General features: G+C 42.4%; 1 protein-coding gene across 1 annotated transcript in view; it reads left to right on the top strand.

Annotated features, from left to right (window-relative positions):
• The window catches only part of FAIM2 (Fas apoptotic inhibitory molecule 2), a 45,373-nt gene extending 24,924 nt beyond the window's left edge, over positions 1 to 20,449 (top strand). The window contains exons 7-12 of the mRNA XM_063428547.1: positions 2,398 to 2,437; positions 8,300 to 8,337; positions 10,124 to 10,211; positions 11,466 to 11,561; positions 18,434 to 18,487; positions 19,664 to 20,449. Of these exons, the coding sequence (XP_063284617.1) occupies positions 2,398 to 2,437; positions 8,300 to 8,337; positions 10,124 to 10,211; positions 11,466 to 11,561; positions 18,434 to 18,487; positions 19,664 to 19,813 (466 nt within the window). The 3' untranslated portion in view covers positions 19,814 to 20,449. The remainder of the gene's footprint in view (positions 1 to 2,397; positions 2,438 to 8,299; positions 8,338 to 10,123; positions 10,212 to 11,465; positions 11,562 to 18,433; positions 18,488 to 19,663) is intronic.
• Positions 20,450 to 27,731: the final 7,282 nt, after the last annotated feature.

The raw sequence follows: 27,731 nt of genomic DNA, 5'->3' as shown, positions 1-27,731 counted from the left end.
CAAAGTAACCTTGTTAAACTGCCCTGGCTGTTACTTCCTGGTTGGTTAGCACAAAGGAGCTAAACAAGAGATCTGTAGCTTTTGCAAGCTGTTTTCAGATATACCACAATCAAAAAACACATAATTTTTGTCATAAAGTAGCCTCCCCTATAGAAATGTTGTATTTGCAAAATTTCTGCTGTACATGAACCCAATTATCTTTTATAGTCTAATAATAGGGAGCGGTGGGGCAACAGATTTTTCTTCACCAAAATATTGTTGAATACAAACCTAATTCTCCTCCTTTTGGAGGCACATTCTCTATAACTGTTCTATTCTCTATTAGCTGTGCTGATCATACTGAAGAGAGCAGACATTCTATATAATAGCCCAGACTGTTTGCATGACTTGTCTGATAAAAATTTCTTCCATGTATTCCAACTTTCTTCCTACTGGCCATTTGGCATCAGAATTTCTTTGACTTGTCATTTTGGGATGTACCAGATCTGTTCTTGTATTTGTCAGAATAAAAAGGCCTGCGGCTTTGCTTGTTCCTAGGAAAACAAATGTATCTCTCATGGTGCATATTGCTAAAAAAAAAATAAAAATAAATGTTACAACCCTTCTTTTTTTTGCAACAAAATATTTTCCCCTTCCGACATTTCTTTGCGTAGTCCATCCATTAATTTATCAAACAAACTGCCCTACTCAAACAGAATTTTACAAGGGGCTTACAATAATTTAGAGTTGAAACTAGGACTAAATGGAGTATCACCAGGCATGGCACTGGGTGGGGATTGTAACACAGACACACATAATGACACAAATACACATACACACAGATACACACACATACTGACAAATAGACATGCATACTGACAAACACACACATACTGGCACAAATGTACATACACTGACAGATACAAACAAACACAAGTCAATATTTCCATACTTTTAGTCACCCTCCTGTTTCCATACCTTTTGGGTGCAGGAGGGTGTCTTCCCTGGGGACCTGTAGGTCCTGCTGGTTGAGGATAATGGGAGTATGGGGCTGCTGGAAGTCTGCCCCTTCCTTAGTGTGCCTCTCTTTCCCCCTCCACTCTGCTTTCAGTCTCTCTGTTAACTGGGAGGAAGTGATCTGCTCTCATTTCCTCCCAGCACCATCTGACAGGGCCCGGTCATGCTGTTAAAGGTCCATGGTGCCCAAACAGGCCCCTGATTAGATATGCCCATCGAGTGTTCCTTAGTGTGAAGGACACCCAATGGGCCCCAGCAGCATATGGGCCCCAGTGTAGTTTCACCGGGTGGTAGTTCCACCGCTGTTGCTAATAAATTAATACACTGATGAAATTGACTCCAGGACGGAATTACCAAATGGACAGGATGCCGAAACAACGCTTCTAAACAGGCACAATCCCAGTCAGACCGGGCCGTCTGGTAACCCTAGGCATATGCATATGACTGTAATGGAAGCCATTGACTGGTTGACTATTTCATTACGTCTAATGTCATATTGCAGATGAAATTAGATATTATGCTGATATTCCAGATCCATAATATAATTAAAATCATCTTCCAGGCATGAAAGCCATAGGGACATATATAGGAATTTGTCTCAGTATTAACACATAGAAAAGCAGCCTTTCAATTAATTAAAACTGATTCTCATACTTTGAAAGGCCCCTAGTACTCTTATTGGCTAAAGGAGAAACAAACTGCTGCTGTCGATGATCTTCACCCTCCAGTCATTAGTCATCCATCATAGATGGCCCTTATGTAGCTTTACAAATGCCAATTTAACATTTTTGGCGCCAAGACCATGCATTAACGAGCACTTATAGTAAAACTGTACAGATATCATGTAAAGCAGCACAACCTGTGCATTGCATGCCACACTATACTTCTGCTTCAAGCATAAAAAGACTCTGAAAAAAACACAAGAACATCTGGTATGCATTCCACCTCTGACAATGGCCATTTTGAAGATCTTTCAATCGACCCACAGTTGTTAAACAAGAAATAAATGTCAAAGCTAGTGTGTTGGTTCTGCAGGGATGAACCTTCATCCCAGGCAGAATTCCCAACAGAGCACCAGCATGATGCTCTATAACAGTAACATGATGCTATATCTAGCCCCTGGACAGGTAAAAAAAATACTGGGGTTGTCTGTTCTAGTTGCAGTTTAAACAGTTGGGGCGGGAAAATTTAAGGAGGAGCTAAAATTTTAAGTTTGTGCTAACTTGTCTGTAGGTACCTGTCCAGCAATGGGGATGGATAGAACTACTCATCAGTAAGTACTGCCACTTGAAAAACAATATTGCCTGTTACAAGTTCTGAATTCATTGTTCTAATATATTCTTTAAAGACAAGCTCTTTAGAAGATATTAAACACATCTCACATCTATTCTGTTTTCCTAGGAGACGCTTTCCATGGAATCTCATTCTCCTCGCCATCTTTGTAAGTAATAGACATCTTGCAGCTGTGAATTACAAGACAAAGTAAACATTGGTCATTTTTCTTGATATGCTCTTAATGAAAAATATAATGAATATTCTCTATATAGAAAAAAAATGTAGTTGTTTTTTTTACTTAAAATGTAGTTCTTATAAATTATTTAAAGTATATCTGTCACGACTAGTAATGTGGTCCAGCACGCAGAAACTATGTAAACATATACATAAGTAAGAAAAGGAAAATAACAGGATAGAGCGTAAACCGGACCTTAGAATGGCCGGACTAATACGCTAGAGACAGAGAATGGTCAAAGGGAAAGCCGAGGTCAAGGAAGCCAGAAAATACTCAATACCGATTAAACAAGCCAAGTCAGGGAAACCAGAGATCAGAATAACCAGGGAAACGCCAAGGATCAGGATACCAGGAAATCAGAAACACGAAAATAGTACTTTCAGGAAACCAGGAAACTGAAACCACGACATGGCAAAGTACTGGGGTGAATTAGGGGTTTAAATACCCCTCTCTAAGCTATGATTGGTCAGAGGGCAACCTCTGACCCCAGAACGTGCGTGTGCGTTGACGTCGTGACGTCACGCACACGTTAGTATAATTCTCGGGGGCGGGGCTATCCATAGACGCGACCACGTGGTCGGCACCATATTGGATTCGGGCGTGATGCCCGGAAGAACTACGTGCGCGGTTGCCGGCTCGCCGACGAGCAGGTAAGCTCGTGTAGTCGGTGCGGTCGTGCCGGTCGGGCACGACCGTGAGGCTCGGCGGGCCGGTGACCGCAACAGTACCCCCCACTCGAAGACCGCGCACCGGGCGGGAAGGACCCGGCTTAAGAGGAAAGCGGTTGTGAAATGACCGGATAAGACGGGGCGCATGGACCCGGTCAGCAGGAACCCAACAACGTTCCTCGGGACCATAACCCTTCCAGTCAACGAGATAGGACAAGACACCTCTGGATAATTTGGAGTCCATGATAGAACGGACTTCGTATTCTTCTTGATCACCCACTACCAAGGGCGGAGGAGGAGTGGATACCCTGGTGTAGCGATTGCAAGTAAGGGGCTTGAGCAGAGACACATGGAAAGTATTCGCTATTCTCTTATGAGCCTTGTAGTGCCAAAGAATAGGTCACTGGATTAATACGTTGGGTAACTCGAAAGGGACCTATGTATCGAGGGGCAAATTTCATGGACGGGACCTTAAGCTTGATATGTTTTGTGGAGAGCCACACCCTGTCACATGGAAGATAGACAGGATTAGCGCCCCGTTTTTTGTCAGCTTGGACCTTTGCTCGTAATGAGGCTTTTTGCAGAGCTGAATGGATGGAATCCCAGGTATCATGAATCGATTCTAAACGGGTGTTCAAAGCAGGGATTTCTGTGTCTGAGAATGCAGAAGGAAAAACAGCGGGGTGATAACCCTGATTTACAAAGAATGGACTATGATTAGAAGATTCATGAGTGGCGTTGTTCCTGGCGAACTCAGCCATGGGTAAGAGCTCATACCAGTTAGATTGATTGGCATTTATAAAGCAACGTAAAAAGGCTTCTAAAGACTGATTCGCCCTCTCTGCTGCTCCATTTGTTTGAGGGTGATATGCTGACGAAAAGGAGAGTTTGACGCCCAATTGTTTGCAAAAGGAACGCCAAAACCTAGAAACAAACTGGGTACCTCTGTCAGATACTATGCTTTTGGGTACACCGTGCAACCGAAAGATCTCTCTCAAGAATATTTGAACTAGATCTTGAGCAGATGGTAATTTTTTAAGTGGGACAAAATGTGCCATCTTCGTGAATCTATCAATAACCATAAGGACTGTATTAAACCCGTTTGAACTGGGTAGATCCACAATGAAATCCATGGCCAAGTGGGTCCATGGAGCACTAGGTATGGGCAGTGGTTGTAACAGTCCAGGAGGTGACCTAGGAGGAACTTTAGAAACGGCACATATTTGACATGCCCCAACATAATCTTTGATATCGTTTCTAAGAGCAGGCCACCAAAACCTCCTGGAGATGGCAGAGAGAGTTTTATGGACTCCAGGATGGCCCGCTGTGAGGTTGTCATGGAACATATCTAATACCTTTTTTCGAAACTGAGGTGACACATACAGTTTGTCCGGAGGTATTCCCACAGGTGCCTGAGTTTGATCTGCTATTATGGCACAGAAGAGTGGAGAAGACACTTCGGAAACTGTAGTGGCAATGAGGCATTCAGGAGGTATAATAGGATATATCACCTGTTCCGGAACTTCATCTGTCTCAAACTGCCTAGAAAGTGCATCTGCCTTGGTGTTTTTAGTACCAGGCCTGTACGTAATTACGAAATTGAATCGGGAGAGGAACAATGACCACCTAGCCTGACGAGAGGACAGTCTCTTAGCGTCCCCAATATAAGCCAAATTCTTATGATCAGTAAAGATCAAAAGTGGCTCTTTGGAACCTTCCAAGAGATGCCTCCATTCCTTAAGGGCAAGTACAATGGCCAAAAGTTCCCTATTCCCTATGTCATAATTCTTCTCTGCAGGTGTGAGTTTGCGAGAGTAAAATCCACAGGGATGTAAAGGCGTATCAAGACTTTCTCTTTGAGACAGAATGGCTCCAACTCCTGTTTCTGACGCATCCACCTCTAGGATAAATGGTTTGGTTGGATCAGGATGGGTCAGGACAAGTGCTGAGGAAAATAAAGATTTTAACCGTTCAAATGCCTCTCTTGCTTCTTTGGGCCAAGATATACAATTTGCTCCTTTTTTGGTTAAATTTGTTATAGGGGCAATCACGGAGGAAAATCCCTTTATGAATTTGCGGTAGTAATTCGCAAAACCTATAAAGCGTTGAGTAGCTTTAAGGCCCTTGGGTAATGGCCACTGTAAGACTGCCTCCAGTTTGCGGGGATCCATCTGGAAACCAGACGGAGATATAACGTATCCAAGGAATTGTATCTCCGTTTGGTCAAACTGGCATTTCTCCAGTTTACAGTAAAGGCTGTTCTGTAACAGGGTTTTCAGTACAATTCTCACATGTTCGTGATGTGTCTCTAGGTCTGGGGAATAGATGAGAATGTCGTCCAAGTACACTAGAACGAACATGTGAAGGTACTCTCTTAGGACATTGTTAATAAAATCCTGGAATACCGCTGGAGCGTTACATAATCCAAACGGCATAACCAGGTATTCGTAATGTCCCATTCTGGTGTTAAATGCGGTCATCCATTCGTGACCGTCCTTAATCCTAACTAGATTGTATGCACTTCGGAGATCGAGCTTGGTAAAGACTCGAGCTCCCTTCAATCTGTCAAATAGTTCTGATATAAGGGGAATAGGGTAGGCATTTTTTATGGTAATCCTATTCAAACCCCTATAATCAATACAGGGGCGTAGGTCTCCTTCTTTTTTAGAGACAAAGAAGAATCCAGCCCCGGCTGGTGAGGAGGACCTACGGATATGACCCTTTCTGAGAGCATCCTTAATATATTCCTCCAAACAAAGATTTTCCTGGGGGGACAAGGCATAGACTCCTCCCTTGGGAGGCATAGTCCCTGGTAATAAGTTTATAGTACAGTCATAAGGTCTATGAGGAGGTAACCCTTCTGACTGGACCTTGTTAAATACCTCTTTCAAATCCATATACTGCGGTGGAATTTGTGTGGTCAAGGGAGGTGTAACAGGAACATTAATGGTACCAATAGGTTGTGGGATTTGCTTAAAGCAAACACCTTTGCATCTCTCACCCCAACTCACAATCTCTCCTTCAATCCAATCCAAACGTGGATTGTGTTTCAGGAGCCAAGGGAAACCGAGTATTATCGGAACTGTAGGTGAAGATATGATTTGAAAGGTTATTTCTTCAGAGTGGAGAATACCCACTGAAACAGTGATTGGCAGAGTTTCGTGTGTGATGAAAGGCTGGGTAAGAGGCCTTCCATCAATGGCCTCGACTGCTATAGGTTTCTCTTTATGTCTTAAGGGCAGGAGATGTTTTGCAGAGAATTCTTTGTCTAGGAAATTCTCCGCTGCCCCAGAGTCAATCATAGCCTCACACTGAACAGTAGTGTTCTTGAAAGATAAGGTTACTTTGACAAGGAAACGGTTCTTGGTCAATTTAGGGGACATATACATCACACCTAAGGTCGGTCCCCGTACGTGCCTTAGGTGTGCAAATTTTCCGGCCGAACCGGGCATGACGATCTTAGATGTCCCTTCTTGCCACAATACATACATAACCCCTCGTTACGTCTGTGTTGTCTCTCTGCTTCAGTGAGTTTAGCGCTACCCAATTGCATGGGTTCAGGTTCTGGAAGAGGCGTTTGGCTACTCACCACTGGGTTAGAGAAACGAGGAGCTATGGACAAATTAGAACGTCTGTTACGTTGTTTGTTTTTCTCTCTCTCTCTGAGCCGGTTATCAATGTCTATCATGTAGGCAATAAACTCATTAAGATTAACCGGAAGGTCTCTAGCTGCAGTCTCATCTTGTATACTCTCAGCTAGACCTTCAGAGAAAGCAGCCACCAGACCACTATTGGTCCAATCAACCTCAGACGCTAATGTCCTGAACTCTATTGCATAATAGGCTACAGAACGACAGCCTTGCTTGATTCTCATAAGGGCTTTGGCAGCGTTCTTCTCCCTGCCTTTAGGTTCAAACGTAGCCTTAAAGGCCGTAAGAAAGGTACTGTAATCACGGGCTACTGCGTCACCACTTTCCCAAAAGGGGTTAGCCCAGGTCAAGGCTTTTCCAGTTAATTGGTTCATCAGATAGCCTATTTTAGATCTATCTGTTGGGAATGAACCTGGGGAGGCCTCAAAGTGGTATTCAATTTGGTTTAAAAAACCTCTGAATTCCTTAGAATCACCTCCATAACGAGGGGGCGGTGACAAGGTTATGGACGGTGGTTTATGTGGTACGGGAACCACTACAGGTGGCGGAACCACAGGTGGTACAGGAGGGACCTCTAAATAGGCAGTCCTCTGGAGCAAGGTCTGAAATGCCTGGGCAAATTGGTCTAACCTGTGGTCCATATCCTCCACCCTATTTTCACAGGCGATCATATGTTTGCATAGTTCTGCAGGATCCATGGCCATGTCGTAATGTCACGACTAATAATGTGGTCCAGCACGCAGAAACTATGTAAACATATACATAAGTAAGAAAAGGAAAATAACAGGATAGAGCGTAAACCGGACCTTAGAATGGCCGGACTAATACGCTAGAGACAGAGAATGGTCAAAGGGAAAGCCGAGGTCAAGGAAGCCAGAAAATACTCAATACCGATTAAACAAGCCAAGTCAGGGAAACCAGAGATCAGAATAACCAGGGAAACGCCAAGGATCAGGATACCAGGAAATCAGAAACACGAAAATAGTACTTTCAGGAAACCAGGAAACTGAAACCACGACATGGCAAAGTACTGGGGTGAATTAGGGGTTTAAATACCCCTCTCTAAGCTATGATTGGTCAGAGGGCAACCTCTGACCCCAGAACGTGCGTGTGCGTTGACGTCGTGACGTCACGCACACGTTAGTATAATTCTCGGGGGCGGGGCTATCCATAGACGTGACCACGTGGTCAACGCCATATTGGATTCGGGCGTGATGCCCGGAAGAACTACGTGTGCGGTTCCCGGCTCGCCGACGAGCAGGTAAGCTCGTGTAGTCGGTGCGGTCGTGCGGTCGGGCACGACCGTGAGGCTCGGCGGGCCGGTGACCGCAACAATATCTCATGTCAGTCATTGAAAAAAGTGTGATCTTTCACTATTAACTCACAAATTATCAATATTTAAAGTAAAATATTTAAAATTATCAATATAAAAAGTAGGAAATATTTGGTGCATAACTTGTTTTGTTTTCTTGCAGACTCTCTCAATGGCTTATGTCACTGGAATGCTATCCAGGTAATAAGTCAGTAATGTCTACCCATTGGGCACATAGTTAATTGAGCTTTTTGGGAATATTGCATCAGCAGCTGGTGTGCCAAAAGATAACTATTACTGTGCTAAGTGGTCTGAAGTAATGTAGAGTATATTGTCATTGCAATGTCACCATTACAGTCTCACCCTGTCGGTTTTAATTTGCAAAGGGCAAATAAATTCCTGCTCTTTGCTAGTGAAAATTCCAGTTTGAGACCCATGGCAAATTATGGGATAACGTTTTAAAGTGTGTCAGCTCACAAGCCCCTTTCTCCACACAAAGTCCTGGAAATATATACGTTTTAAATGTTATATTAATATGTTTAAATGTAAAGAAACATGCCTTTCCCACGATTTACAAGGGAGTCTGAACTGTAAACATTAAAACATCCGGTCTAATAATTTCTAGTGTGTTCTAGTGCTGTATAGCAAAGTTCACAGCCTCTTAACTCATTAGTCTGTTTAAAACCTTTCATATCCCAACACGTTCACATATGACCAATAGATTCAGGATTTTAATGACATGAAGGTTTTTGTTAGAGGAATTCTTTACTGCTATCACAATTACACACGTAATGCCTTGTATGTATAAGAATGAACATTTGTGCAAAGAGGATGTAAAAATGTATAAAGAAAAATACGGTTAATAATAGCTCAGTGGATAACACACTAGCTGCAGGATCTGAGTCACTGGCCTAATTAATGCCAAAGCCTGTCATCCTTTCAATGTTCTTGAAGCAAGATAAAAATCTAAATGTACGTTTCCTGTTTGAATATGTTGATAGTATAGATATTTTAATGAAAGAAAAGGAAATGACTGTGTTTTTTTTTGGATCATATCTCCTGCTTCGGTGGCGTAGACAAAGGGTTGCAGCAGGAACCATCTAGTGGGAGAGCTGTGGGTGCCTTGAAGTTTGGGTCTAGGATAGCCAGGAAATACTGTACTGGTTTTGCTAGTTAGAGTGTCTTGGACCTATTGCTTGGCTTAATGTCAAACTATTTAGCACCAGTTTGACATAAACAAAGGCCCTACCTAGAACCCCAGAGAGATGACCCCCTTCTCAGCTTCAGTAATGAAGAATGAATACTTACACATTATAAATGTCAGTTTTTTCCACCATGGATGGCAGTGATTGGCTGTGATTGCTGGTGGCAGGTTAGCCCGCCATTTGAAGCTAGTCAATGCAATGCAATTGACCATTCCTGTATGTAATAGTGAATAATAGTGCCCCTTTAAATATTTCTTGAGGGTCTGAGTGGTGGGGAATTTGACTGATTAGTATTGCGTACCAGTTTTAGAGTCCTTTACCATCTCCTTAACCCCTTAAGGACACATGACGGAAATATTCCATCATGATTCCCTTTTATTCCAGAAGTTTTGTCCTTAAGGGGTTAAGAAATATCTGAACCCAGTTAGTTTGAAGTATCAATAATAATAATAAGTAAGGATGACATAAAAGTACATTTTTAACCTGATGTTACAAACAACTTACAGGGCTGATCATGGCAGTATCATTTATGGGTAGCTCCATCCCCAGGCCAGATCAGGACATGAGTTGACCAATAAAAAAAGAGACTGCAGGCCAAAACAATTACAAATGCAGGCCAAAAGGGTTGTGTTGGTTTTGGCCTGCATTTTGAAACTTACAAGTCAAATCACCTTGAAGTATTGTTTATTAAACAAATCCCTCTGTTGCAAAAATTACAGTTCATGAGAATCATATGTCGTAGGAACATGCATCTAATCCTGTGTGTTTCTCTTTTATCTTAGCTACTACAATACCAAGTCGGTTATTCTGTGTCTTGGAATTACTGCCCTGGTCTGCCTGTCAGTTACCTTGTTCAGCTTCCAAACTAAGGTGAGGAGCTTTTAAAGGTTTATATTCTGTTATTTGTTGATTTCAATATCAAACGCTAGTTTAAAATGACCATATTGCACTACATCATATCTATGTGTATATTATGTAGAAGATACAAAGCGTGTATCATAAGACTGGGAACATATTTATTTTTATTTATATAAATTGGGTTAGGGTTTGAGTTAGGGGTTTGCATCGATGAAATACAGAGCTTACTACATCAATGGATGATGCCTATTGGAGTGAGTATATGCAGACTTGTTTAATTTGTAGTTTTGTGCTAGAGTGCTCCATGAAAGGCATCAAGTTGGATCAAACAGATTATTTAATTAATATGGAACGGTCTAAAAAATCAGAACATCACAATTGTATTGAAGCCAGGGTGGCTGTAGTCAGCATCTGTATGCAATTGGATATATACAAGTGCATGTGTGATATATACAGGGGCATATAGTTCTGGATCTGATATGGCATCCTGGAAAGGAAACCGATTTGTTTATTTTTAAAGCACTACACATAGCTTTGGGTGACTGGTTTCTCCGCTGCCCCTTATTACTATTCAATGTGAGAAAATGTACAGGTCGTAGAAAGCGTTTGACAGTCTGGCATCATTTCTGCAATGCCAAACAGTATAAGGACGGTGATGCACAAATGACACAGGTATCAGTGTGTCTAAACTGACGCAGGGAACTCCAGCCCCATAACATAACTGTTTCTCAGTGACCAGCTTCATTGCCATCAAAATGATGTGGGTCTCTGGAATGGTTCTATAGAGTTCCACTAGCATAAGTGACTTGTCATTTACGAATTTTTTAAAGCTTTGAATTCCACATGATATTTTGTAAAAGTGTAAAACTGCTGCCGATTTAATGTTTGTCAATGAGATGCTGTAAAATCACAAACATATTAAGCCTTTAGCTTTTTAGTTACCTTATCTAGAAGATAGCATAACTAGATACTCAGTAATGTGTGTAAGTAGATACTCTTCTTTAAATTCATACACTAAAAACAAAGCTTATCAAAGTAAACTGGGAGTCTAAATGAAAGATTTAGATATGATGTCTATATTGGTACTATCTTGATAAAAACATAGAAACATTAACAAGTATAGATGATTTGCAGAAATGTTTTAATAGTTTATTTTTAATAATTTGCTATTAATAACAGCATTTGAAGGTCTTATCTCTGTAATCAATACTGACAAATATTAGTGTCAACTAATTGTAAACTAATTGTCACATTTGTCTTTTGCAGATTGACATCACATCATGCCAAGGAGTTCTCTTTATATTAGTCATGGTCCTTTTCTTCAGTGGGATGTTTCTTGTCATCTTAATTCCATTCCAATATGTAAGTGTGTGTCTGCATACTGCAGTAGTAGTTTAAAAAAAAAAAAAATTAACAGTAACACCTGAAAGCATTTAATAAAAGGTATCTGCAAAATCTTTTTAAATAATGTATATAGATTTTTTTTTATTTCACCTTTATATCTGGATGAGGAGCTATGTTTGATCAGACTCATATCTAATAAACTGCTCCTCAACTAAACTTCCCTGCTGCTGTGATTGTATGAAACTACAGGAGCTAGCAAGTTAGGTTGAGCAGCAATTGGTCGGATAACATGACTGCTGACTCATATATCCATGGCCCCCACCGTTGCCCCCCAATAACACAGCAAACACCTTCTTAGTGGATAATGGCAACGGCCACAGCTTTATAAAATTTGTAACTTTAACATTAACATTATTCAACCCTGTCAGCTGTTGAGCAGTTGCCCAACAGACAGTTCCCCCAAACTTTCTCCATGAGCCTAGACAGCCAGCACTTGCCATCAGCTCCTTTGCAGGCTGTGGTCTCCCCAAAGGGACTCTTCATCTTAACCTTTTCCTTTGCACTGTCCAGGATACCGCCACCGCGATGCCCCTTTCGCCCGCCCTAATCCTTGCTGGCATCGCACCCTCCGCCAACAGCACTACCTCAATTCCCGACTGGAGTCCCACATTGAATGTCCAATCCTACCGGTGACAGATGCACCCCCGCATGACATTGGAATTGTCTTCTTCCAGTACAAAGTGGAGAACTACCACTCCTCCCATGCGTCGAATAAATCTCGAGACCATCATGTTGACTTTCCTCCTACACCGCTTTAGACCTTTCCTGTGCACACTCGCCCACCATACTGGGCGAGGGATGATTTCCAACCTACTATTGTCAAGTCTATAAAGAGAGCAAAGCAGAGCGCCATATCCTGTCTTATGGCATGGATGAGATCGACCGATCTACGTCTGCCAATATCATTCCCGCTCCTGTGCAATACTAGGGTGACTGGACCTGAAATGCTGCGGCTCAATTGAACACATTCCAAGTACATCTAATCCCAACGTAACCTCCTGACACGCCGCCAACGTACCCGCACTGACTCATATGGAAAACCCAAATTACGACCATAGACTCTGTCTTCCACGCGCCTGGCTGCCCAGTACATATAGGAATGCCCCATTATCCATACAAAGTGCAGACCCGTACTTAGAAGAACAGTCAGAAAAACCATTGGACACCTAGAACAACTTAACAAACGAGAAAAAGAGAAGTTGAAAGAGGGAAGAGGGAGAGGGAATGAATGAAAAAACACCATCACAACATATGCGGGCGAACATATAGTTAATACCTGCCTGATTTCCACCGCCCCAAGCATTTTAAAGCCTTTGTGGGGAGACCACCAATTCACCAATCCTAAGCGTGCCAAAGAAGCATAACAAAAAGGCCACCCTAAATAGCCGCACCTCATATGCAGACGAACACACCTGCGGAGGAAGGACAGCAGCTCTAATAGCACCTCGTAGGAGATCGGCCACCATGTAGCCAGCTTCCTACACCGAAGCCACCCTTTCACTACCCGAGTAACGCAAAAGATCTTCGACACATCCTTCCAACCGAACCATTGACACAAAAATGACTGAGGGGACAAGTACCGACTAGCCACTTACACTGACGCATAGCAACTCCAAGAGCTCCAATGTAGTACGTAACCTACCTGCCGACGATGACAGACCCCAAGCCGCTCTCATACCACACCAACATCACCATACTGCCGTATATGACCTCCAGGATGACTCAGAGAGAGATCTTCTGACCAACCTCCTAAAATGTCTGAAGTCAGGTCCCATAAGTCTTGCGGGCAATGTTTCCCCACCTGCGCCGCCTCCCGAAAGCGGTCCCACTGAAACCAAGAAAGAGAGTCGGCAATGACATTCAACACGCCTGGAACGTGACATGCTACTATCCACACATTATAGCGCAGGCTCAATAGAACAAACCACCTAGGTAGCACTAGCACAGGAGACAACGCAGACGTAGACTGATTGATCACAAGGACAAAGCCCATGATGTCCGTGTGAACCACCATCTTCTGATTGGCCAACTCCTCGCTCCACAGCTCCACCGCCACCACTATGTGGAAGAGCTCCAAGAATGGAAGATTGCCAATAATCTCAGTGTCCTACCACTGATGCGGCCAGGCTTCCGCACACCAACGATCGTGAAAGTACGCGGCAAAACCCACGGTCCCCGAAGCATCCGTGAATAACTCGAGATCTGTATTCGACTCCGCGGGATGCAACCAACACGACTGCCCATTATACGTAAGGAGGAAGGAACTCCACGTCTGAAGTTCATCCCTCAGCCATCTGGTAATCCGTATAAAGTGGAAGGGCTGACACACTCCCACTGTCGCCAAAGACAAACGCAGAGAGAATGCTCGGCCCATAAAGAAGCACAATTGAGGTGACCCAACAGCACCTGCAACTGTCGCAGTTGCACTTTTTTGACACCCTTCACCATATCGACCAAGCGGAACAACTGCCCCAACTTTTCTACTGGGAGACAAAATACCATGCACCTACATTGAAACATAGAATGTGACAGCAGAAAAGAACCATTCAGCCCATCTTGTCTGCCCAATAAAGTCCTACAGTGCTATAGTCCTACAATCAATCACTGTACCCAGGTAAGACAGGACCTCCACTGGTCCCACCTTTTCTCCTCCGCTAGGGGAACCTCCAAATTCCGCCGCGACGTGCCTAAATTACTACAAGAGACAGGCACATGTGTCTGACTCCCGAGTGCCGCCGAACAAAAAGTAATCCAAATAGTGAGTAACTGATGAACAGCCTGTGACCTGAGCTACTACCCATTCCAGAAACGAGGCAAACATCTCAAAGTATTATCACGAGATAACAGCCCATAGGCAAACACATATCAAAAAAGAAAGAACAATTCCACTGACAAACTAACAAATGAAAACAATCTGGATGAACTGGAAGGAGACGAAAAGCGGACTCAATATTCGACTTAGCAAGCATGGCTCCAGTCCCGGCCTCCAGAACCAATTCGAGAGCCCTGTCAAAACTTGGGACACTTCTTTATCAATGTCATCATTCACAGACTTGCCCGCCGGATAGGACAGGTGGTGAATGAGATGAAAAGCCCCTGGATCCTTTTTGGGCACCAAGCCCAATGTAGAGTGTGACGAAGTGCCCTTCGCCACTTGTGCCTGGAGAGGACTAATTGCCAGTATTCTGCCTTGTGACTATGGCCCCTGGGATATACTGCCAGTAAAAAACTCTATTTTAGCAGATTGGATTTTAAAAGACTCTTTCTGCCCCTTTAAATTATATTGGAGCAGTTCTGCAACTTTAAATTGGCACTTTGGATACAGCCAAAGTGCCGAAGTAGTCGAAGTGGCCGCCATTCAACAATCGAAAACGTGGCGGCGGCCATTTTAATTCATTCGAACACGTTCAGCGGTGTTTTGCCGTTGAGTTCATGGAACTAATATCAGATACTCAACGGCACTAACACCGCTAAAGTTTTACCTTCCCTGGAACAATTCGTTCGACAATTCTAATGGTTGCTGTTCGCCTATTTGAACTATATTTAACATGGGAAATAGACCGGCCACGAAGCCTGATTCTCTGGAACTGTTTTGGGCATGAAAATGTGCGTGCGGTCGGTCAAAATATGACTTCCAGCTAACTCCTGAACGGATTCGAATGATTTTTGTATATGTTTGTCCCCTAAGTATATTATTAATATTGGATGTATAATCATGAAGTTATAAAAGTTGTTTAAAAATGATGTTTTTCGCTTGGAGATAATTGAGTTAATCCAGCCATTAAACTCAATTATCTCCCAAGCAGAGGGGAGGGATGTTGTAATGAATGGGAGTGTTTTACCGTTTGTCTGTAAATAATTGGTTGTTGAATTAATGTTGTCAGTGCCCCACAAGGTCCACGTGGGTGGTAACCTTGTTGGAAAAATTGTATAAAAGAAGCAATAAAGTCTCAGTGCATTCAGAAGCCCCAGCTATACTCTCCTGGAGGAGAGGCCCAGCTATACACTCTCTGGGGGAGAGATTCTTTCCACACGCTCCTGGATCCAGAGGTTGGAGTCCCAGGGTGGGAAGGAGACAGCGAGATTCCCAACCAGGCTACGGCGGTTCGTGGAGTCTGCGGTGCCTATGGTGTCAAGTGCGGTGCTGATGGTCCTTGAGCAACGCTAGGAACATCCATTGGCGGAGGTGGTCCATCACATAGAGATTTGTAAATTGTGGAAAAGCAGATCTTCAAACGGGTCAGCCATGCGCCCCATGTGTACCTCCTTCTCCAACTTTTCTGCTAAAATACTGATGATGGTCCTTAACCCCTTAAGGACACATGACATGTGTGACATGTCATGATTCCCTTTTATTCCAGAAGTTTGGTCCTTAAGGGGTTAAGCAATGCTAGGAGCATCCTTACCCACCACCAACTTCAAATTACCAGATAGTGAGGGGAAATCTGAATACACAAACAGAATCCAGAATCCCACAGGATACCTGTTAGGATACCGGTAAAGCCACGGACGCATCCTTACCAGGCTCACCAGCATCCTCCGTCCAAGGAACGTCGTCTCTGGTCACACGCTGACCCTGCTTACCCTTCTTGAAACAGCGCAACGCTGGATGGGCTCCTCCGCAATGGGAGCACTCGTGCTTAAACCTGCAAGCTCTGTACCACTTGAAGTGGCTCTTGTTAAAGAACCAGCAAACTCCCTTGCGTGTTCCTGCCGACGCACTGGGCTGTGCGCCGGCCTCACCTGAAAAGGGGGCTGGCCTCAAGGGGGTCATCAACAGCAGACACAAGCTGCACCCCAAAATCCATCCCGTCACTTACCGCCATGTTTTAAAGAAATTGCTGCTTGTAGCGGAACCAGTATTGTCCACCATAAACCGTATATGCCCCCCAAATCAGATCCACATACCCAAACAGAGCCGGGGCCCTCTCCGGGAAACTCCGCGACACTATGCTCGCATACACCATAAACCCTTGGAGCCAGTTACCAAAGGTACGAAGAATCTTACCTTTCTCAACATCCGCCACGTCCCCACACCGCGGCCTGTCCACGGATTCCCGGTCGGGGGACACCAGAGTTAACACATCTACATACTCACCCTTCAGGATTTTATCCTTGACCTCCAGGGGCTTGCATCCCTAGAGGCGCCATCTCACAGCCTGACATGGGGAGACGGTCGCAATACTCACTGGTAGAAGTCTCAGGCACTGCCACTGGAACTGTAGTCCTCTCCTCCTCCGATCAAGACTGGACACTGCCCTCTTTAGAAGGAGACTCCGGGACACACGGCCGCCTTCACAGCCTTCCGGATGAACCGCGGTCTGTACCTGCAGCTCCTGCCTTCCTGCTCTGGTCGATGAGCCCAGGCCTGGGATGGGTGCTATCCTACTCTCGCTGCCGTCCCGTACTCGCCCAGCGTTCGAACGTCGACTTCCAGTGCACGTTGCGTGCGTGATGACATCACTTTCATTCCGGCCAGAAAAGACAGTAAAACATATCACAGCGATGATATTGTCAGTGAAAGTGACTTTTTTTTGCATTTTTCACACACAAACAGCACTTTTACTGATGATATAATTGAATTTTGAAACACTAAGATTTGTGTTCATCAAAGTCTCCTGAGTATAACAGTACCCCCCATGTACAGGTTTTATAGCGTTTTTGAAAGTTACAGGGTCAAATATATGGGTCAAATATTTTTACATTGAAAATGGCCAGGTTGGTTACGTTGCCTTTGAGAGCGTATGGTAGCCCAGGAATGAGAATTACCCCCATGATGGCATACCATTTGCAAAAGAAGACAACCCAAGGTATTGCAAATGGGGTATGTCCAGTCTTTTTTAGTAACCACTTAGTCACAAACACTGGCCAAAATTAGCGTTCAATTTAGTTTTTTACTTTTTTCACACACAAACAAATATGAATGCTAACTTTGGCCAGTGTTTGCGACTAACTGGCTACTAAAAAAGTCTCGACATACCCCATATTGAATACCCTGGGTTGTCTACTTTAAAAAAAATATGTACATGTGGGGTGTTATTTAGCGATTTATGACAGATAATAGTGTTACAATGTCACTATTGATACATTTTAAAAATGTATGTTTTGAAACCGCAATATCCTACTTGTACTTATAGCCCTATAACATGCAAAAAATGGCAAAAAGCATGTAAACACTGGGTATTTTTAAACTCAGGACAAAATTTTGAATCTATTTAGCAGTTTGTTTCATTCGGTTTTGTAGATGAGTAAAAGATTTTTCACATAAAAGTCAAAAAACATGTATTTTTTTCAATTTTTCATCATATTTTTTCATTTTTTAAAAATTAAATTACATGAGATTATATAAATAATGGTATGTAAAGAAAGCCCCGTTTGGCCTGAAAAAAACAATATATAATTTGTATGGGAACAGTAAATGAGAGAGCAGAAAATTACAGCTAAACACAAACACCACAAAAGTGTAAAAAGATGCCTGGTCGCAAATGTACAACATCGCAAAAACAGTCCGGTCCTTAAGGGGTTAAAGTACTGTAGCGTTTTGTAGAAATGTACCTGTCAGCCACTAACGCTCACCAAAATCAGAAACTCTGCAGGAGTATGTCAAATACTGCAACAACGAGCCTGTATAGACCATATTATCTTCAGATTGCAGCCATGTTGCCTCTTTGTCACAGACACAAAAACACATCATAACACGCACACACAAATACATTAATACAGGCACAGATATACACTATCTGATACATGTATACATACACACATAGATACATGCATCCACATACACCAAAACATTGACACTCACTATTTGTGTGTTTTTTTCTGTCTAGATTCCCTGGCTGCATGCTGTTTATGCTGTGCTTGGAGCCATTGTCTTTACCATGGTAAGTAGCACTATTTCAGTAGTTTTGGTGATCCTGTGCCTATGGCTAAAGTAACACCTCCAATCAATTGCCCCTTTTATGTCATTTCACTCCATATACCACAATTTATTCTCATACTCACTTGTCATTCCACTTTAGAGATAAATATGTAGAGATACATATTTTGGATAAACAATGGAATATAGTTTCCATAAGGTTTAAAGGCACACTATAGGCACCCAGACCACTCTATCTCAATAAAGTGGTCTTGGTGCCAATTCCTCTAGTTAGTTAATTAAAGGGATAATCTATGCACCAACACAAATTTAGCTTAGTGCGGTAGTTTTGGTGTATAGATCATGCCCATTCAGTCTCACTGCTCAGTTCTCATTTAATACTTAAACTTTAATACTTTGTTTATGCAGCTCTAGTCACACCACTCTGCACATGACTTACACAGCCTTCCTAAACACTTCCTGTGTGTTTAACTATCTTTATTGCACATTCTGTTTAATTTAGAATTTCTTAGCAAGAGAATTAAACCATTTTTTTCATGTAGGCTGTGTCAGTCACAGCCAGGGGAGGTGTGGCTAAGGCTGTATAAACAGAAACAAGAGTGATTTAACTCCTAGATGATAGAGAATTGAGCAGTGAGATTGCAGGGACATGATATACATTTAGGTGCATCAGACAGCCATTAGAAATGTTTCCAATGAAATCTGTCAGATGGTCTCAGAGAGACCATTTGAATCACGTAGCACGGCATATGCCGCACATCCACTCTAGCCTTCCAATACTTTCCTAATCACTGGATTAGCAATAAAACTTGATAATGAGAGTCCAGCACTGTGAGGGAGAAATGGTAAGTAAAATGCCACTTTTTTTTTTTTTTTTGCCCTGCAGATGAGGACCAGAGACCTAAACAGCCAACAACACACTATAATGGTATAGTGTTCCTTTAATTACATTTTACTAGCAAATTCCCACAAAGATATTGCCTTTAGTGCAATTTTGGTCAATCTTTTAAGATTCTTGCCCAGATATATTCCTGAAAAAAGGCAAACAAAAACTATTCTAGACCAATTTCATTTCTGCATTACCGTGTATACTCTGTACAACTTTGTAATGCAATCCATTTTTAAGAAAATAATTTTATACATTTTAAGGCTAACAATGTTCATGTTTTTATTTCCACAGTTTTTGGCATTTGATACACAAATGTTGATGGGAAGCAGACGTTACTCCCTCAGTCCTGAAGAATATATTTTTGGAGCACTCAACATCTACCTGGATATAATCTACATTTTTTCATTTTTCCTCCAGCTGTTTGGCACAACACACGACTGAATAAGTGCAACTCATATTAAACTTACATTAAACTTACATCTGCAAATGTTTTTTTTACCACACATCTCCAGCATCTAGGGAGCCCAGTAAACCTTGCCGTCACATCATTCTCAAAGAACCACACACATGTATCCTTGAGTGATTCCGAAATATCCAAGAATATGTTAGCAATGTGACAGACAGAGTTATGTTACTGTTACAGTAAATGTCATTCTTTGTTAAGATTATTATAGTTGTTCACTCATTCAGAGAATGTGCAGTCCATTGTAGATGACTACAAGGATGGGTTTTAGTGATGAGATGCAGAGTTGCACAGTTATGGTAGCATAAACCAGTAACTTGTAGAAACTGAGGTTTTTATACAGGAACCAGAAGGCTAAATACCAGTGAAACATTGCACGTTGATCGTACTGTTGACAAATTAACTAATGATCATGCCACCTATAACATCTAAAGCTATATAAATTTTAGTTTCATGTTGCTCTATAGTTTGTATGTTTATTTTCCTAGGGGTGATAATATGGTCCTGCTTTTCCTTGTGATGACTTTTATGCTTGCATCCTCTATTAGCAGTATTTACGGTGAACTTATGCAAGTATGCAGGTTGATCAAATAAAAGATATTATTTTCTTGTGAGCTTGACTTTGAAAATTTATTTTTGCTTTACCGTTACACTTCAACATCTTCTTCTGACTTTATCAGGGTTTGTGACGTCCCAGAAAAATCCTCAATAGTTATACCTGATTAATTGACTTTAGTTTCTGCAGTTTTTGTGGGCAAAAGACACTCCACTTACATTTTTTGCCTTCACTTATACACATACTGTGTGACACTTACAAAACACATACTGCACACACAAGCATCTATACTTACTAACACTTACACACACTCACTGACACAAAACCAATAGCCAAGTCTGCAATTCTGAGCCTCACTAGTATTTTTTCTTAAATCAGCCATTCCATTCCAGTGTCTGTTGAATTCCAACACAGGCACACTTCATTCTACTTAATAAAGTACTGATTAGGTGGTCACCTGAACCAAATCTTACTTAATGAGGAAAAATATAAAAAACACTGCATTGGTCAGCACTATCCTCATGCAACAGTTTCGAAACAGGCTACTCGGAGGCAGGATAATGCTAGAAAAACAACCTTTATCATGATGTAAAAACTTGATTTTATTAAGACACGGAGGCGAATATTATGCTTAACCATTTCTTAAGCAGCAACGAAAATATATTTGAACTTTAACAAGTTTGGCATACAAATAGCTAACATAGTTTCATAACATATCCAATCAGAATATCCCACAATACATCTCATCAATAAAAAGGTGCATGTAACCCAAAGCTCCTCCTCTTTCTTTGATGGTGGACAAACACAACATAAAATATAACCTAGAAATATTTTATTTTTAAAACTAACATAATAAACAGAAAAACACAAAATCCGTAGCAAAGGAGAAAGATGTCCATACATCTGTAGCATTGTCACATCCAAGATGAGAATAAGTTCACAATAGAAAGAAAGAAAAAGTTCATGGTAATATTGATGAATGGGAAGGAGATAAACTGCATTTGATAAGAAAATACAACTCAGTGGCATATACAATAAACTCTAAATATACATTAACAAAAACCATCATGCAAAATCATACCTGGCAAATTAACCCTGTCTTTGCAAGGCTTAATGACAGGAGACAAGGTGCCTTGAAAGCTATTGTGAGCCCTATAGATTTGTATTGCCCATGCCTTAGCCTTAAAATGCCAACTCTATATAAAGGCACGCTCTAGGAACCTTAGGCCGACAACCAGTGTGGGACAAATATACTGCACCATTATAGGACCTCTACATCAGCTGTTTGATTATGCTCTGCTTCATACATTATCGAGACCTGCGTATCTCTGGCATCTTACTCTGCAATACAGATCTGCGTAACTTAGCTGTTAAATATGATGAATTCTGAGTGTTTTGTAAAATAAAAATGTCTTTAAGAAAAATATATTTACAAAAAACAAATACCCACACATATGAAGGTTCTGGAAAATATATTACATAAAGTAAAAGAAATAAGGGGGAGAATATTTGCCTCTGTGTCTTCATAAAATAATGACTTTACGCCACGATTATAGTAAAATCTTGAAATTTTATAAAGACACAGAGGCTCATATAATGCATGTTTAAAGATGAGCAATAACACCAGATGCAAAATGTAGTGCAGGCCTTAAAGGGACACTCCAGGCACCCAGACCACTTCTGCCCATTGGAGTGGTCTGGGTGCCAACTCCCACTATTCTTAACCCTGCAACTGTAATTATTACCTTGCAGGGTTAACTCCACCTCTCTTATAGACAGCATTTTCAATGCTTTCCTATAGGGAGCGCATGCGCATTAGGTCTCCTAGGCCGGTGGGCGGGATCCGTCTCGGCCACCGGCTGACACGGAGCATCCACCACTGTGGATGGCTGGAGTAATTACATTGTATCAGTGTGCAAGGTTATTTGTTTGTCTGTGTATGTATGTCTGTGTATGCCTTGTCTGTATGTCTCTTTATGACTGTCTGCAAATGTATGTCTCTGTATCACTGTCTGCGTATGTATGTCTCTGTATCACTGTGTATGTATGTCTCTATATGCCTATCTCTATGTTTCTTTATGTCTGTGTCTGTATCTGTAGGAATGTATGTCTGTGTTGGTATGACAGTGTACCTGTATGTGTAGATTGTATGACTGTTTGTTTGATTGTGTGCCTTTTATGACTGTGTGTCTGTATATCTTTGTGACTGTGTGTCTGAATAACTATGTCTGTGTGCTTGCATGGTTGTGTGTCTGTATGTTTGTGTATCTGTGCATATATGTATTTTTGCCTGTATCTATGTCTATATGGGAGAAAAAGAGAGATAGATAGGGGCTGTAGGGGAGAAGAGACCGAAAGGGGCTGGTGGTGAAGTAAGAAATACATAAGAGGGGTTGTAGGAGACACACTAAAGGGTCCACAAAGGGGCCAAAGGGGTAAGACATTCAAGAGAGTGGATATGAAACACTAATGGGGGTACGAAATTTAAAAGAGGGGCTACGAGACACAGAGGTGAAGATGTATTTTTGGGGGGAGAAAGGTAAGGGGGGCTCAAAATGCATCTTCGCCTGTGTAGTCAAAAATCCTTGCACCAGCCCTTGGCGAGACACATCTCGAAAGACTGAAGTTTGGAATTCATACTGGGATAAAAAAAAATTACTTGATGGAAGTCTTGTTGCATCTAGGGATATCAAAAGAAACCCTGGATAAGGTAAAAGAGCAAGTAGCTCTATCCAACACCGGAACGTCAGACACACCCTTGCATTATATAAGGCATAACAATTTAGTAGACAAATGATGTAATGACAGATCCAAGTTAGAAGGTCATTGTTCAAGAATCTGTGAAACAACAATGACATCCCAGAGCATAAAATATCTTGGTTAAGGAGGTTGTTCCAATCTGATGATACAAAGTAGGCGACAAATCAACAAATGTTTCCCAGCTGAAAGTCCATCAAATCCGGAATGTCCAGTAGAAATAACAGACTCGTACATATTAATAGTGCAGTAAGCTAAACCTTTTTTGAACAGTTAAGTGGGGAAATGAAAAATGTAATTCACAGGAGTTGATACAGACTTTATATCTTTGAGTTCCAGGCATGGAGGTACGATTTTCTCATATAGGGAGCCCAAGTTCCTGCCAAAGGCATCTTTTTCAAGGTCTTGCAGGTGTGGTATCCAACTGTAGAATCGTAGAAGTTGAGCAGTCATACGTGAAGTGAAAAGATACAGATCTGGCTGTCCCCGGAGGTGCATGATCTTGTAAAAGACATTGCAGTGTAATTGCCAGTCACTGGAATCAAGCAGGAATTCTACGCTGCAATAGTATTGGTAAATCCAGGGATATGTTTTGCCAGGACTGACATGTTGCGGGTTAGGCAAAACTGCCAAAATTCCTTTGCTAGATCTGACAGAAGTCGTGATTTTTTTGAGGTGGTTTATGATAAATTGTCCAGACATAGGAGTATGGAGTGAGACTGCGAAGGGTGAAAGATCTGGTAAGCAGATCGATACAATTTATTAAAAAAATGTTTTACATTTTTAATCTCGATCAAAAAGGCATTACAGTTTAAGAAGGTTGTTTACAATGCATCAGGAGGCAGAGGCGAGAGGTGAAAGATTAGAAAAACTGTGAAAATACGTAATTGCATAGTGCATTAAAGTGTTTTACAATTAACAACAGTGTATATTATTGTGCTTAACTGGAATCAGGGCTATGTATGCCCTCCATTTGAATTGTTGGTATACAAAAAATGTGAACAGAAGCTGTAGGTTAATCACTGGGTGGACTCTGCCTCATCTCTTGGGTACAAGGAAAAAGTTGCTGAGAAAAGGATAAAATAACCCCCTTGGTCAGCTAAAGCCCAACCTCCTGAGTCACTAGAAGTTCATCGTGTTTGAAGAAAGAAATTGTGAGGGCGTAGCTGATGGAATCAGAGATGTTAGGCAGACAAGAGCAGGATGGGCAATGAGATATATATACCACACAAAAGTGTGCAGGGGGAGTGTTAAAACTCAACACTAGTCCACTGAATTAATGTTAGGCAGCACAGTAGAGTAAAATAAAATGCTCAGCATCTAATCCAGAGCAAGGGGAAACAAAAACAAAAAGACAGGAGGAAACAGCCGAGGTGGTGAATGTTAAATCCAGCACCCAAATCCAGCTTGGAGAGGGAAGTAGAAGGAATAACTAGGCAGACAAATAAAGGTATCAATAAAGGTACCAATAATAAATGTACTAATCTAAGAAGACTGGTAAAGCAAGAGAAATCTGCTAGGCAAATATTACAGTGCAGGTCTAAGCCGCAAAGGAAGAGGAAGAGCTTTGGGTTACATGCACCTTCATATTAATGAGAAGTATTGTGGGATATCCCTCATCCCTTTCAGAAAATGAGTATTTCATGAATATAGAATCTTTACTGAAATTCCAACCAAGTCAAAAGATATACTAAGACAAAGTAGGCATACACCTGATATCTTTACCTGCCCCCCTGGCCATCGGACCCCCAGTGCTGATGTCAACATCGGGTGTCTTTGTGGATTCTGCAAAGTTCCCACTGCTGCTTTAAGCATAATATGACCCTTGTGTTTTGATAAAAACAGGGTTATTCCCTCAAATATTGATTTCTGAAGTCTTCCTGTGGTGGAATCTCGGTAAAAATAAATTTAGTAGGCCGAGATTACCACGTGGCATGTGTACGTGCATATGCTGACGTATCGATCAGTTGGTTGCACGAGGCAAGATACGATCAGTAGTGTACGGAGCATGTGCAAGAATACAGGATATAGTATTCCCCTCCTCCATTGTGCTGGACAAGCCATGCGGTCAAACAGGAAGTTAATTCTTATTTGTGTTGATTGGTTAAGAGAATGTGCGGGTGGAGCTTAATATGGGAGGAGTTATGTGCCTATATAAGGAGCCTGCACTATTGTCCGTGGCTCAGAACTTGCTGTATTTTTGGTGACAATAGTCCCTCTGAGTCCCGATCGGTGATCCAATAAAGAATCTCTTCCTTCCTGAAGAAACCTGTGTCCATCTCTCTGTGCTTCGCTTCCGTCAGTTTCTCCGGTATCATTTGGTGCATTGGCCGGGAAACTCATCGTTCAACGGTAGCTGAGAGGCAGAGGCGTGAGACGGTCTATCTTTGCCCACGTTCTCTACGGCTGCACCCCTGAACTTCTGCGTGGACCTCCCTTCGTCTCGGCGCCACTGGTCTGTTGTCCAGGAGATCATCGGCCTCTATGTAAGAAGTGCTGGGGTGTCCCCGTCGATGAGTGTGAACTCAGGTTCAGGAACGAGGAGGTAAGACAACTGCTGTTTTAGACGGCAGACCCACTAGGGGTATACCGATTGTGCGGTAGGCCCATAAGGGGTTTGAATTGTGTATGGAATCTGCCCCCTCTGTCGGAGGGAAGGAGCGAAGGCGCACCGCTCGATCGAACGCTCTTTAGTCAGACCGTTTGATTTTGTTAGTCAGGCGGGGTTCTGGTGTAAATAGCCCTAGCCGGACACCGGTGTCTTGTCTAGACTAGCGTTCTAGGGTGTATATTTTGTTCGCTAGGTCGGAGGGACCGGGAGACTAAGCGGCGTCTGTGTAAATTCGGTTCGCTAGCTCTCAACCTATCTTGGCTAAGTGGGAAGGCGTGTAAATTTGGAACCCACTAGATTTTTGATAGTTATCGACTAAGAGGCGTCTGTGTAAATTCGGTCCTCTAGCTCGCTATATGTGGTGCTTGGGCAGTGTGGCTAACCAAAACGGATGTAGATAGTTTTAGGTAGTCCATTCAAGGTACTGGCCAATAGTTTAGTTGGGAATTGTAAATGTGTTAAAGATTGTTTAGTAAAGTGTATATCTTGTTAGATAGCGCGAGCTCAGCCGTCTAGCGAGAGTGTTAATAGTGTGTTGCTGTATTATAGTGCACGGTACCATAACCCTGTATATTTACTGACACTGTATATAAGTACTAATCATTGTCGTCTAATGCATGTTTAACACCATAACCACTAATAATTGTATTGTGACCTTAAATTGTGCTTTTACCTATGCTAACTGTACTGTAACCGCTATTTGTAAAAGACGATGTTACTGGGGTGTGTTATAGATGGGTAATTCATATATAGAGAATTATAGCGTGGGTGACTGTAGAGTTTCGCCAAAGGGCATAATATTGATTATATAGTGACTGGTGTAACAGCTGTGTGTGTACGGGAATTCCCTGAGTGTTTATTGTGTTATTGTGTACGTTTCACTTGGTAACCGTACCACGTGGTGCTGTTGCCAGAGGAAACGGGTGTGACTGTTGAAAAGTACGTGTGTATAGTATTCGTTGTCAACGACGTTCCATTGATAAGTATGGGCGCGTCGCAGTCAACGATTCCGGATACCTTAGGTTGTATGGTGAAGAATTTTAAAAAGGGATTCAAAACTTGTGATTTTGGGGTTAAAATGTCTCCTGTACGTTTGGTCACTTTGTGTACTAGGGAGTGGCCTACCTTGGTTGCGGCATGGCCGCCACGTGGCAGTTTGGATCCAACTCTGGTACAGCGCTTACACGTGGCTGTATCAGGTAGGCCTGAACTTTACGGGCAGTTTCCTTATATTGATTGTTGGAGACAGGTCGTAAATGACTCGCCAAAATGGATTCAGACATGCCACGAGGAGCAATGTCGCCTCATGGTGGCTAGGACTTGTTTGTCCACTAGGACTGGTGTTAGGCCCATTTTGGACACGCCCCCTGAGTTCGAGATCCCTTTGCCGCCCCCTTACTTTCCTTTAAGAGGAAGTGACGCAAATGCAGGAAGTCCTGCACCCCTCCCCTCATTGCCCTCATCCACTTCCGCTTCCTCCTCCAGTACAGAATCCACCCCCTCTCGTACTAAATCTCCCCTTCCGGAATCAGAGCCAACCCCCATTAGATCTGAATATCCTGATTTGGCGCCACTTCAGACTTCCGGTCAAGCTTCTTCTAGCTCGGCTCGAAGTGTTTTATTTACTACCTTTTCCCAAAACCAAGCTCCCACATCCTCATGCCCTATTTCTCCCCGACTGGAACCCATAACTGACGCCCCTCCACGTAGCCCCATACAAACCCGACAACTGACCGGTACCCAACAATTAAAACATTATCAGATGCCTCTTCGTCTGAATCCCGGGTCAGCTTATATTGATGCCGCAGGTCAAATGGCACATGCTGACCCAGTCTTCGTATATGTCCCGTTCACGACAACCGATCTCTTAAACTGGAAGACCCACAATTCCTCGTATACTGAGAAACCACAAGCTATGACCGATCTGTTCACCTCGATAGTTCAGACACATAACCCGACATGGGCTGATTGC

This window comes from Pelobates fuscus, chromosome 1 (assembly GCF_036172605.1).
Source record: "Pelobates fuscus isolate aPelFus1 chromosome 1, aPelFus1.pri, whole genome shotgun sequence".
NCBI lineage: Eukaryota > Metazoa > Chordata > Amphibia > Anura > Pelobatidae > Pelobates > Pelobates fuscus.
This window is presented reverse-complemented; position numbering and strand designations above follow the sequence as displayed.